Source organism: Oncorhynchus mykiss, chromosome 4 (genome assembly GCF_057628025.1).
Source record: "Oncorhynchus mykiss isolate SJ-2025 chromosome 4, ASM5762802v1, whole genome shotgun sequence".
NCBI lineage: Eukaryota > Metazoa > Chordata > Actinopteri > Salmoniformes > Salmonidae > Oncorhynchus > Oncorhynchus mykiss.
In genome coordinates, this window is record NC_143025.1 from 26916702 (window position 1) to 26930020 (window position 13319).

Here is a 13319-nt window from a genome sequence, read left to right on the forward strand (position 1 = left end):
GGCACAGTAGTGTTTGTGTATATTAGTTGCATACACGGTCTGCTGGAAAGGACCAAGGTTACATGCTTTTTAAAAACATTTATTCTGTAAACATCAGCAATGAAACCGTTTCACTGACAGGTGAGTAACAGAACTCTTTAAATGAACATGATCAAGAGCTAGGAACATGAACAGCTGACTTCATTGTTCCTAGTGCAGATGCGTCCTTATTGCCAATGAAAATGGAGACTTCCGAAATAGATTTCAATATTCAAACACTTGTTGACTGACATGATTAGAAGCGCTTGGTGAATACTGGCTTGAGGCCAAATTTCACAATCTGAACTAATAGCTGCATATATAAAACTGACAAATGTAGCATACTAGTACAATAAGTATACTTTGCCAGATGTGCTTACAAATATTCGTAACGTGCAAAGAAAAAAAGCTCCACTGACTACTTGATGGACATTTCAGCGTCTCCCACTTCAAGCTGATGAGGTAACCGCTACAAATAGCAACCAAATAATTCCCACAATTTTATATGAACTTGGCCATATTTGAATAAATCTGTGTGTGCAGATGGTGTGCATAAGTCACGGTCATAGATGGCAAGTTTAAAACGGTTGTCTCAATGACCCTCTCGACTCTGGCATTTCCGTTATTGTGGGCCATAGGCCCCAAAAGATAGGATGCAGTCGAGTTCAGTCAGGTGATGGAAATAAATACACAAACAAACATGAAGTGGTTAATAGCATAGGGGGGAAAGACACACAAACAAAACAAAAACATGATTTCAATGGTAATTAGCAATGAAAGGAAAACCAGAACTAATATGTGCAAGCCATATTATACATTGACAGCTATTTAATATCTCGCCGCTATTATATGGACATTCTCTTGACATTTCTGAACAAACGTACTACTAAATCTGTGCAGAAAAGGCATATTTTAGGGACAGTTTCGAGACCTGATCATCCAACTGCTTTCACATTTTCATACCTTGAAAAATCAGGTTGTAAAATGGAGGATATGGCTATAACGAGGCCCACCTAATTTCCTCAGGAAAGATGGCAGACCTTCCACAGTCAGGTGAAGCAGCAGCAACACTAACCTACAGGCGTAAAGAAGTAGACCATGTTCTTTTTCACTCAAGTCTGAATTTTTCTCATCTTTGGTACCATCTTATCCCCTTTTATTATTTACAGGAAGAGAAGAGGCCCATGTAGCATCTCTTGCAAAGCCTCATGTCATTGCTGGTCAGCCCTGGGCTGTGTGGGGAGTAGTTCCTCTCCGTGTGGCAAGGTGGCACTACTGCTCTCTGCTACCTTAGCAATGAGCGGCCTCCATGGGTGCGAGCGTCAAGATGCTCCGATCGTTGGAATAGAAGGGGTCCGAGTCGCTCCACAATCTAAAAGCATCAACGACAGAGGAGTGAGGGGTGTGGGAGAAGGACTAAGCTGAAAACCTGCCTCGAGTGCTTCAATCCATCTCGGACCTGCCTAAAATACCCTTTTATTTACTGTTGGATGTGACATCCATCATGGTACAGTAGGGTGATGGTACAGGAGTAGTTGAAGACCTTATCTGTATTGATATGAGGAGGCCCTGCCTTGGAACTGAAAACCTGTCATTCTGCTCATCTTCTACTGGCTTCCTGCCCTGTCACCAGACTCATTTCCTGCCCTACACTTCAACCTATAGGGGTAGCAGCACAAGCAAACAGAGTTAAACTCAAAAGGAGGAGAGAGAATAGGGTGAGTACAGTGAGGGTTAGTACAGAATGACAAACAGTCAACTTCCTTCTCTCAGTCACTATATGCATAACCAGGTATACTAAATACTTTCTTTGAATGATATGAAGCTCAGGCCTTGCTATACAATTATATATGTGAACAATTTTACACTACCTACTGCTAATAGGAAAATATCATATAATCAATATATTGAAGACATCTTAAATATGTGCATATTTATAGTAAAATACATATCTAGTATCAAAGAGCCATTGAAAAGAGGGCTCAACTCTCCTTCATTAAAGGCAAAAGGCCCCTCCCTATTTCACAGTTTATACAGGCCAACATTGCCACCAGGGGGCATAGTAGGGACTTGCCACATCTCAACCATATTCAGACTCCTGTAGAATATAATATAAATAATCTTGTTCATCACTATACCCATTCTATCATCTTTGTATCACAAGTATCAATACCCTATATGGATTATAAGACAAAGACAACCGTTTTAAGATCTTGTATGCACATGGTGCTGAATGACTTAAAAAATAGGTATTTCTTGATAAATGTGTATGTTGGTGTTAATTGTCTACTCTAGTGGTACTCCCACTTGATATCAAGCTATTAGTCGGTTGTCTATGGCGATCTATCAGAACAGAAAACCAGGCAAGCAGCAGAATATTAGATTGAATAGTGACGTCAAGGTGATATAACAGCTGCATATGAATAACGTAGATGGGGGAAGTTGAATATTATCTAGATTTTAGACAGAGCAGCAACGACGAGAGAGGTTCAGACAAAGTGCAGCAAAGCAGGAGTAACGTTATAGAAAAGATCAGGACACACGAACACACAACGTCTGGTTACTCAGCATACATAATACCAAAAGGCAGCCCCATGCAACAAGACAGTTCTCTTCTCAAAAGCGCCTAAGGCTTCAAATACTTCACTATTACACAAAATCATGTTACTCCTATGAACAGAAAAAGTTCCTCTATTAAAAAAGACCCAAGCCACTAATAATAAAACAAACCTATCGATACATGTTCCTACTCATTCATTACAGCTGCAGTGCTGGTTGTAGCGTGAGTGGAAGTAGGAAGAACGCGTATTTGATTCCTTATAAAAGTGTTGCCAGTGCCGAGTAAACTTAAACCATGCAGTCACTCAAAACCAGCAGCTCTTTGCTGTATTCGTTGACAGTCTCTCTCTAGTCATGGTTTTAAACGTTTTTAAATCTCGCAGTAGGCTTTCTTTTACGCCTGCTACGTTACTGCAGACACGGTATTATGAGCCATCCAACCAATTGGCCAGCGGAAGGCATATAGTGCACTTGATTTGCTCTCTGGGACCGCCGGAAGGCAGAGTTGGTACCTTCAGACATGAAAATGGTTATAAATGGGAATACTTTGCCTGCCCGGTGCACAGGGCAGCTGAATCGGGTGAACTTACTGCCAACAATGCGAGTCAAAAAAATTATTGTAACGCAAGGCTTTATCGTTGGGTTTTTTACAGAAATGTTTATAGATCGACTAGGAATGCCTAGGTTGATCGCGATCGACTAGTTGGTGACCACTGTCATAGAGAAAGCAGCTAGTGGAACCTGGTTTGATTGAAATGCCAAGTCAATCTTCATGTTGATGAGGAGCCCAAGTCTGTCCTCCTAGACCTTATTCTAATGACTGTTTTTTTAAATAATTAATGTGGTAATGACATTGATTAATTAGTGTGTCTGATTCCTCCCAGTCTATAAGCAAGCCCATCTCCTCACTATAGTTGAACTTTCAGCAGTCCATATGACATCATTAGTCACTCTCATCCTCATGTTTCACTTTTGCTGAGAATATTTATTTTAATACAGAGAAGTACTTTAAGATCTTTAAATCTGCTTTTTGTTTACTTGTCACATGCAATGTATAAGTCATTCATATTTTATGTCATACAAATAAATCTTTAGAATAGGACATCATAGATTTGCCTTTTATAGAAAATGCATGAGTCCATTTATCAAGTGGCAGAGGAAAGACTTCACACACAACTTGTTTTTTTTCTCTCTGCAGAAGTGGAAGTAACAGTTACATACAATTCAGATGGGACTTATTCTATGGAGGTACATGTTCTGTGTGTGTTGTAAAAATTGCCATACATGTCTAAAGTTCTCTGTGGCAAATGATTTACAACTGATGGGTCTTGTCCCCTTCATCAGATTGGAGGGGAAATGTTCCAGGTGTCAGGGGAGGTGGAGACAGAGGGACAGACATCATTCCTGCACTGCTCTGTCAACGGGGTGAAGTCTCGGCCCAAACTGGTCATCCTTGATAACACAGTACACCTCTTCTCTATGGTGAGTCTCGCTCCACTACAGCAGGGTTTCTCAAACTCGGTCCTGGGGCCCCCTGGAAGCACGTTTTGGTTTTTGCCCAAGCACTACACAGCTGACACACACTCGCTCACTTTGACTTTTCGAACCCTGTAGCCACTTACATTGTGCTGTAAATGAACTGTGGGTCCTCAGACTGTGTTCTCTCGCTCTCTGCAGCACACCATCCGAGCACCTAAAGCTGGAGTTATCAAGAAGGTGTTTTTCAAAGAGGGCTCCCAGGCCAACCGACACGCAGCCCTGGTGGAGTTTGAGGAAGCCGCTGAAGAGGAATAATCTCGTGTGACTATCCATGTGTGAACTTTCAGTTACTGTAGAAGTCATAGGAAAGAGGCATTTACTATAGGAGTTGCAAACTGCTGTACCATCACTACAGGTCCATGTGGATAACATTGTACACAGTATGAGATGACAGAAAATTCCCTTTGAGTTGTGGCAAATGTAGATTTAACAATACTGGTATATTTGCTTTGGGTCATTTTATCAGATGGCTGTATGAAAGTAGACATCTGGCTTTTGTACTGTCCTCTGCAAAGTGCTCTTGTAGTCTTTCTCTAAGTAGAACCATGAACCAAGCTACAGTAACCACTAAACCACTAGCTTTTTGGTGGGTGTTCTTGTTCTTCCTCTCCTTCAAACTTGTTTTTTTTTTCTTCTAGCTTCACTATAGCCAGGTCCCATATGCTCTTGTCAAACCAAACATGTTTTATGATAAGGAGTTTGAATGATAGCACAAATGGGTCTAGCACTCAGGCTACATCTCATGATTTCAGATTCACTCCAGGGCTATTTGCTAACAGCCTCACCTCACAGGCCTACCACGTTGTGTTTAATGACCAGAATCTGGTTACTTTACAGTCCAATAAGTAATACCAGGGCAAAGATGGCCTGCCATCTGAATTCATATAACACGGTCATCTCTCGTCATGTGACATACAAAATAGATAGACCATCAAATAACCAAGAAGAGAGAAGGGCCAGAGCACATGTTTTTATAGGTGTTGTAATATGTCAGTGTTGAATTCCTGCAAGCACACTCCTGTGGTGAGTTATGTCTACTAAACTGTGCTGTCATCCATTAGTCACGTTGATTTGTAATTAGCTGAGGGTTGTCATTGTTTTTCTAAAAGATCATTTCAGATAAATTCTCTAAAATGTCTAATTTTGTGGTTTTATAGAGGTATACTACTATGCTGGGCACAGTAGTGTGTGTATATTAGTTGCATACACGGTCTGCTGGAAAGGACCAAGGTTACATGCTTTTTAAAAACATTTATTCTGTAAACATCGGCAATGAAACCGTTTCACTGACAGGTGAGTAACAGAACTCTTTAAATGAACATGATCAAGAGCTAGGAACATGAACAGCTGACTTCATTGTTCCTAGTGCAGATGCGTCCTTATTGCCAATGAAAATGGAGACTTCCGAAATAGATTTCAATATTCAAACACTTGTTGACTGACATGATTAGAAGCGCTTGGTGAATACTGGCTTGAGGCCAAATTTCACAATCTGAACTAATAGCTGCATATATAAAACTGACAAATTACAAATGTAGCATACTAGTACAATAAGTATACTTTGCCAGATGTGCTTACAAATATTCGTAACGTGCAAAGAAAAAAAGCTCCACTGACTACTTGATGGACATTTCAGCGTCTCCCACTTCAAGCTGATGAGGTAACCGCTACAACTAGCAACCAAATAATTCCCACAATTTTATATGAACTTGGCCATATTTGAATAAATCTGTGTGTGCAGATGGTGTGCATAAGTCACGGTCATAGATGGCAAGTTTAAAACGGTTGTCTCAATGACCCTCTCGACTCTGGCATTTCCGTTATTGTGGGCCATAGGCCCTAAAAGATAGGATGCAGTTGAGTTCAGTCAGGTGATGGAAATAAATACACAAACAAACATGAAGTGGTTAATAGCATAGGGGGGAAAGACACACAAACAAAACAAAAACATGATTTCAATGGTAATTAGCAATGAAAGGAAAACCAGAACTGTAATATGTGCAAGCCATATTATACATTGACAGCTATTTAATATCTCGCCGCTATTATATGGACATTCTCTTGACATTTCTGAACAAACGTACTACTAAGTCTGTGCAGAAAAGGCATATTTTAGGGACAGTTTCGAGACCTGATCATCCAACTGCTTTCACATTTTCATACCTTGAAAAATCAGGTTGTAAAATGGAGGATATGGCTATAACGAGGCCCACCTAATTTCCTCAGGAAAGATGGCAGACCTTCCACAGTCAGGTGAAGCAGCAGCAACACTAACCTACAGGCGTAAAGAAGTAGACCATGTTCTTTTTCACTCAAGTCTGAATTTTTCTCATCTTTGGTACCATCTTATTCCCTTTTATTATTTACAGGAAGAGAAGAGGCCCATGTAGCATCTCTTGCAAAGCCTCATGTCATTGCTGGTCAGCCCTGGGCTGTGTGGTGAGTAGTTCCTCTCCGTGTGGCAAGGTGGCACTACTGCTCTCTGCTACCTTAGCAATGAGCGGCCTCCATGGGTGCGAGCGTCAAGATGCTCCGATCGTTGGAATAGAAGGGGTCCGAGTCGCTCCACGATCTAAAAGCATCAACGACAGAGGAGTGAGGGGTGTGGGAGAAGGACTAAGCTGAAAACCTGCCTCGAGTGCTTCAATCCATCTCGGACCTGCCTAAAATACCCTTTTATTTACTGTTGGATGTGACATCCATCATGGTACAGTAGGGTGATGGTACAGGAGTAGTTGAAGACCTTATCTGTATTGATATGAGGAGGCCCTGCCTTGGAACTGAAAACCTGTCATTCTGCTCATCTTCTACTGGCTTCCTGCCCTGTCACCAGACTCATTTCCTGCCCTACACTTCAACCTATAGGGGTAGCAGCACAAGCAAACAGAGTTAAACTCAAAAGGAGGAGAGAGAATAGGGTGAGTACAGTGAGGGTTAGTACAGAATGACAAACAGTCAACTTCCTTCTCTCAGTCACTATATGCATAACCAGGTATACTAAATACTTTCTTTGAATGATATGAAGCTCAGGCCTTGGCTATACAATTATATATGTGAACAATTTTACACTACCTACTGCTAATAGGAAAATATCAATATATCGAAGACATCTTAAATATGTGCATATTTATAGTAAAATACATATCTAGTATCAAAGAGCCCTTGAAAAGAAGGCTCTCAACTCTCCTTCATTAAAGGCAAAAGGCCCCTCCCTATTTCACAGTTTATACAGGCTAACATTGCCACCAGGGGGCATAGTAGGGACTTGCCACATCTCAACCATATTCAGACTCCTGTAGAATATAATATAAATCCTCTTGTTCATCACTATACCCATTCTATCATCTTTGTATCACAAGTATCAATACCCTATATGGATTATAAGACAAAGACAACCGTTTTAAGATCTTGTATGCACATGGTGCTGAATGACTTCAGAAATAGGTATTTCTTGATAAATGTGTATGTTGGCGTTAATTGTCTACTCTAGTGGTACTCCCACTTGATATCAAGCTATTAGTCGGTTGTCTATGGCGATCTATCAGAACAGAAAACCAGGCAAGCAGCAGAATATTAGATTGAATAGTGACGTCAAGGTGATATAACAGCTGCATATGAATAACGTAGATGGGGGAAGTTGAATATTATCTAGATTTTAGACAGAGCAGCAACGACGAGAGAGGTTCAGACAAAGTGCAGCAAAGCAGGAGTAACGTTATAGAAAAGATCAGGACACACGAACACACAACGTCTGGTTACTCAGCATACATAATACCAAAAGGCAGCCCCATGCAACAAGACAGATCTCTTCTCAAAAGCACCTAAGGCTTCAAATACTTCATTTTATCAAATAAATAGCAAAAAGATTCCTATTCTCATTTTGAGACTACGGTTTTCCAGTACATCTCTGTCAGGGAGAGTGGTCCCCGTGTTTCAGCTGAGGCACACTGACACCAAACACTGCAGCATGTCAAAACACAAGCATCATTCAGTAACAGTACAGGGTACGGTAAAGTAGGGCTGATATACTGCCATGCTGCCAGTCAGCGAGAGTGGCCGATGGTGGGGTCTCTCCCCCTGTGCACTGGCAGTATCCTAGCATTAAGGCCGGAACAAGTCTCAGTCTAACTTTGACTATTTTCTTTCTGAGTGCTTATCTCACCTCAGTGTTGAGAGAGTGAGGGTGTGAAGTTGATATGTGGGCAGACAAGGAAGGGGCTGAGAAAGCATTACACTGGCATCATGCTGTCATTGTCCATAGATACACACATACAGTATAACAAACTTTGGCAAGTCCGAGACCAAGAGTAGTCGTGGACAAAAGTTTTGAGAATGACGAATATTAATTTTCAAAGTCTGCTGCCTCAGTTTGTATGATGGCAATTTGCAAATACTCCAGAATGTTATGAAGAGTGATCAAATGAATTGCAAAGTCCCTCTTTGCCTTGCAAATTAACAGAATCCCCAGCCCTACCACAAAAGGACCAGCTGACATTGATTCTCTCGTTAACACAGGTGTGAGCGACCGGGAGGCCCATGGGGCGACGCACACTTGGCCCAGGGTCGTCCGGGTTAGGGAGGGTTTGGCCGGCAGGGATATCCTTGTCTCCTCGCGCACTAGCGACTCCTGTGGCGGGCCGGGCGCAGTGCACGCTGACCAGGTCGCCAGGTGTACGGAAACACATTGGTGTGGCTGGCTTCCAGGTTGGATGTGCATTGTGTCAAGAAGGGCAGCAAAGAAGCCACTTCTCTCCAGGAAAAACATCAGGGACAAACTGATATTCTGCAAAAGGTACAGGGATTGGACTGCTGAGGACTGGGGTAAAGTTATTTTCTCTGATGAATCCCCTTTCCGATTGTTTGGGGCATCTGGAAAAAAGCTTGCTTCTCAGCCAAGGGAGTGGGCTCACTCACAATTTTGCCTAAGAACACAGCCATGAATAAAGAATGGTACCAACACCTCCGCCGAGAGCAACTTCTCCCAAACATCCAGGATCAGTTTGGTGACGAACAATACCTCATCCAGCATGATGGAGCACAATATTTTGGGTCCATGACCAGGAAACTCCCCAGACCTTAATCCCATTGAGAACTTGTGGTCAATCCTCAAGAGGCGGGTGGACAAACAAAACCCCACAAATTCTGTCAAACTCCAAGCATTGATTATGCAAGAATGGGCTGCCATCAGTCAGGATGTGGCCCAGAAGTTAACTGACAGCATGCCAGGGCGGATTGCAGAGGTCTTGAAAAAGAAGGGTCAACACTGCAAATATCGACTCTTTGCATCAACTTCATGTAATTGTCAATAAAAGCCTTTGACACTTATGAAATGCTTGTAATTATACTTCAGTATTCCATAGTAACATCTGACAAAAAATAACTAAAGACACTGAAGCAGCAAACTTTGTGGAAATTAATATTTGTGTCATTCTCAACTTTTGGCCACGACTGTACAAGTAAAAAGCAGAACGAGAATGCTACATCTTTAACAATGATCAAATAAATATAGCGTTACCTCAGTTAGCATTCTCTTGAATAGATTTTGCAGCATAAACACATTGTCATAGATCAATAGAGACTTAGACTCAACCTGGGCTTTGCCTACACTGTGAAGGAAAAACACACGGACTCGGCAGGCTTTGGAAAAGTTAAAAGCACAAAACTTCAGACATGTGACAGAAAGCCCCCGAGTGAAAGAAGACTTGCATACGAGTACAGACTTGGAAGGAGAGATTACATAGACACATGGCTACATTGGTGAACATGTTGTCCCACTGAATATAGAAGACAAATAGACTAGAAGGACTCCATGAAGTCGATCATAGCATACAAGATAAATATGTCTCTATTAAAGAACATTTAAGATCCAGGATCCAGATACTAGTCTCCCTCCCTACAAACCTTTCTCTGTCACTGGGGTGCCTGTCCTACCAGTAAGACCTTAGTCTACCTCTCTCTCTCTCTCTCTCTCTCTACTAGGCTAGGCCTTCACTACTCCTGGGGAGCAGTGGGCTCGTCCTGCTCCAGCTTGTAGGAGATGCGCCTGCAGCAACAGAGGCTACAGAGGGTGGGGTCACACCTGTTGGCGTAGGCAGGGTCGCAGCAGCCCATCACTTGCGCCACCATCCGGCCCAGCCGGGCGCACCCGTTCTCCCCCTCTGAGTAGCAACACATGGAGTCCACGCAGCCGATGCCCTGGTAGTTAGTCTCAATAAACTGCAGAGAGAGAGAGAGAAACAGAGGAATGGTGAGGAAGGGGAGACAGAGGGGTGGCAGAGCACAACAGAATATTAGAATCAGAACACACAGGTCACGCCAATATCCACAAAACAGCCCAATGACTGTCCAGGGAGCCGGGAGGGGATTTTGGGCATTTGGAGCGCGTCAAAACAATAAGAGGTGGGTGATGCACAAGGTGTCAGACACAAATGTACATGGCCAAGCTGGAGAGGTGAAAATCACATTTTAAAAACTCAAATCTATAAACAATGCAGTATTTTCCAAGGCAAGGCTGTCCTTGTCCCTGGCCTGGGAAAGCCTTGGAGGCACTAATCAAATCACACAGGAGTTACAGGCAGTTGCCATGCCAGTCTGACGTGTGCTTAAAATCCTATTCTCACATTAATCTCAGTCAGCTCAGCTCAGCTCCACATAACAATGATAAATAACGGTGATTCACTCGCAATCAAAGACAATCTACGGCTACAAATGAATGGCGAAGGCAGAGAATTTTGTGAATATAAAATGCATAGCATTAAGTGGAGGAATGTTGATTCCTAGACGACTGATCTCTTACAGCCAATTCTTGATTTTCCCGAGTAAGCACTTGCGCAGTGAGTGCTTGAGCACTGCTAAAGAAGCAGTCCTGAACACATCAAGACTATCAACACTGGTTTGTGGTTACAACGCTCAATTCCCTCCTCTCCCTACCACTCAGAAACTACTGCATATTTGCAACAGCAACAGAAACAGTGGTTTAGAAGAGTGAGAACAAAATAGGTATTAGGCTACACTGCCATGGATGTATCATTCTACTGTATCCTACATTAAACACTGTCCTCAATGCTACTGTATGAAAAACTGATGTGCAAAGGCAAACCAGTTTTCAGGAGATATGTATATTCTTCTCAACAGGACTGATTACACAGTGGTTACAGTGGCCCAGAACAGGGCAGCACGGTGTCCCTTTTAATGTGAACGGAGAGCTAACATTAATAATATGCATGTCAATATCTCCTGGCTCAAAGTAGAGGAGAGATTGACTTCATCACTACTTATATGTGTGAGAGGTATGTTGAATGCAGCAAGCTGTCTGTTTAAACTACTTGCACACAGCTCAGACACCATGGGGGGGGGGGGGGGGGGGGGGCAGTATTACATAGAGCCATGACTACATGGAAATCTATTCCACATCAAGTAACTTATGCAAGCAGTAAAATGTCAGATAAAAAAAAACAGAGCAATGGGCCTCCCGAGTGGCGCAGCGGTCTAAGATAATGCATTACCACAGACCCGGGTTCGATCCCGGGCTGTATCACAATCGACCGTGAACGGGAGTCCCATAGGGCGGAACACAATTGGCCCAGCGTCGTCCGGGTTATGGAAGGGTTTGGCCAGGGGACTTTACTTGTCTCATCACGCTCTAGCGACTCTGACAGGCCGGGCACCTGCAGGCTGACCTCTGTCATATGTTGAACGGTGTTTCCGCCGACACATTGGTGCGGCTGGCTTCAGGGTTAAGTGGGCGGGTGTTAAGAAGTGCGGTTTGGCGGGTCATGTTTCGGCGGACGCAGGACTCAACCTTTGCCTCCCGAGTCTGTTAGGGAGTTGCAGCGATGAGACAAGATCGAAATTGGAAAGAAAAAGGGGGTAAAATACAAAAAAAAAAATCTAACAGAGCAATATGGGGATGGGTGGACAGGGGAGGATCCACACACAGACACACAAAGGCCTGGCTGGGCCAGGGAAGCAGTAGGGTTACTATCTTGGCAGCAGCTAATGGGGATCCATAATAAATACAAATACTACCTAGGGGACCATAGGGCTGGGCCTTGGGCGGGGGGAGGAGAAGCAGCTAGCAGTTGCCAATTGTCCTCCCCTCGGCTCCTGCCTTCAGCAGAGTCATATTCTGAGCTGACTGAACTCTTATCCTCTTCCATCTGGAAGCACAAAACAACCCATTAAGTCTCATGCACGGAAGAAAACAGAAGAGAACAAGACAAATTAGCACAAAAACCACTCCCACATCCATAGGAGGTAGAGGATAGCCGCACCAATCAATTAGTGTCCAAAACAATTAGTGTACACTAACATTTTAACTAGGAGACTGGGCACAAAGACGTTCCAAAGAATCAATGAGCCAGTTTAGTAATTTCAGTGTACTCTCAATTATGTAAATGTATCCATTTTAACTGGATGATTGAGGAATTCATTTAGAATTTGGCTTAGCAATTATTCTGTCAACATGTCAATCCAATTAGGAAATTGATCACTTGCGAGTGGTTGTCATTTTCTCTCCTCATTGTGCATATCTTAAGAAAATAATGCTATTGTTTAAAAGCATGCTGTCCAGAATATGATCCGGAGATACAGTGAACAAACTACTATGAAAATAGCATTCACCAGATAGCAGCTTTTGCTCACTATAATTTTGGGCCTCAGAATTACTGTATTAGCAGCATACATTAAACCGTCTCAAGCTGTGCTCCACATGCCATCATGGCTGGAACTTTATATCAGGGCTGCTACAGTGAGAGGCTGCTCTGCCCAGTGCAGAGTGCACTAGGCTAAACTAAAGTGGCATGCAGTTGATAGACGATTTCCTAGAGTCAACATGCAGGGGTGCATAACAAAATGCCGTAGCCTTATCTTTCCCTTTCTTTTTTTTTACCCCTATCCTTTTTCCTAGAAAGCTGGTTAGTTAGTTTGTCGTCTGCATGGGTAGGCCGCCATTGTAAATAAGAATTTGTTCTTACCGGACTTGCCTAGATAAATAAAAGGTTAAATAAAAAAAACACATTCTTATATTAAAATGTTGCAGGGCTTCTCCTACTCTACCTAATTTTGCCCAGCTGATTCTTGGCTCTGGAAAGAGGCTGCAGTGCGATGAAGTCATCACCTATGACGACTCGATTGGAGTACATCTACAGAACAGAGGGAAGGAGGCAAGGGCGCAACACAGAGAAGGTCAGTTAGGAGGGAAG

The 13319-nt window shown here is 42.8% G+C and overlaps 1 protein-coding gene and 1 long non-coding RNA gene across 6 annotated transcripts in view; one reads left to right on the top strand and one right to left on the bottom strand.

The window, feature by feature from the left end:
- Window positions 1-63: 63 nt before the first annotated feature.
- LOC110521594 (phospholipid-transporting ATPase IF) overlaps window positions 64-13319 on the bottom strand; it is a 65462-nt gene continuing 52206 nt past the window's right edge. The window contains exons 29-31 of one of the 5 annotated variants that reach the window (XM_090231656.1): window positions 13174-13259; window positions 10196-10332; window positions 64-1390 (exon numbers count right to left, since the gene is read on the bottom strand). In XM_090231656.1, coding sequence (XP_090087782.1) covers window positions 10227-10332; window positions 13174-13259 — 192 coding nt within the window. In that variant the 3' untranslated portion in view covers window positions 64-1390; window positions 10196-10226. Of the gene's footprint in view, window positions 1391-5352; window positions 6689-7938; window positions 10333-13173; window positions 13260-13319 lie in introns of those variants that run through there. The other 4 variants (XM_021599257.3, XM_090231655.1, XM_021599256.3 and 1 more) reach the window with 4 other exon arrangements.
- On the top strand, window positions 3704-4557 carry LOC149983963 (uncharacterized). The gene is made up of 2 exons (XR_016495185.1): window positions 3704-3825; window positions 3922-4557. It is a non-coding gene; the product is annotated as an uncharacterized LOC149983963 (long non-coding RNA).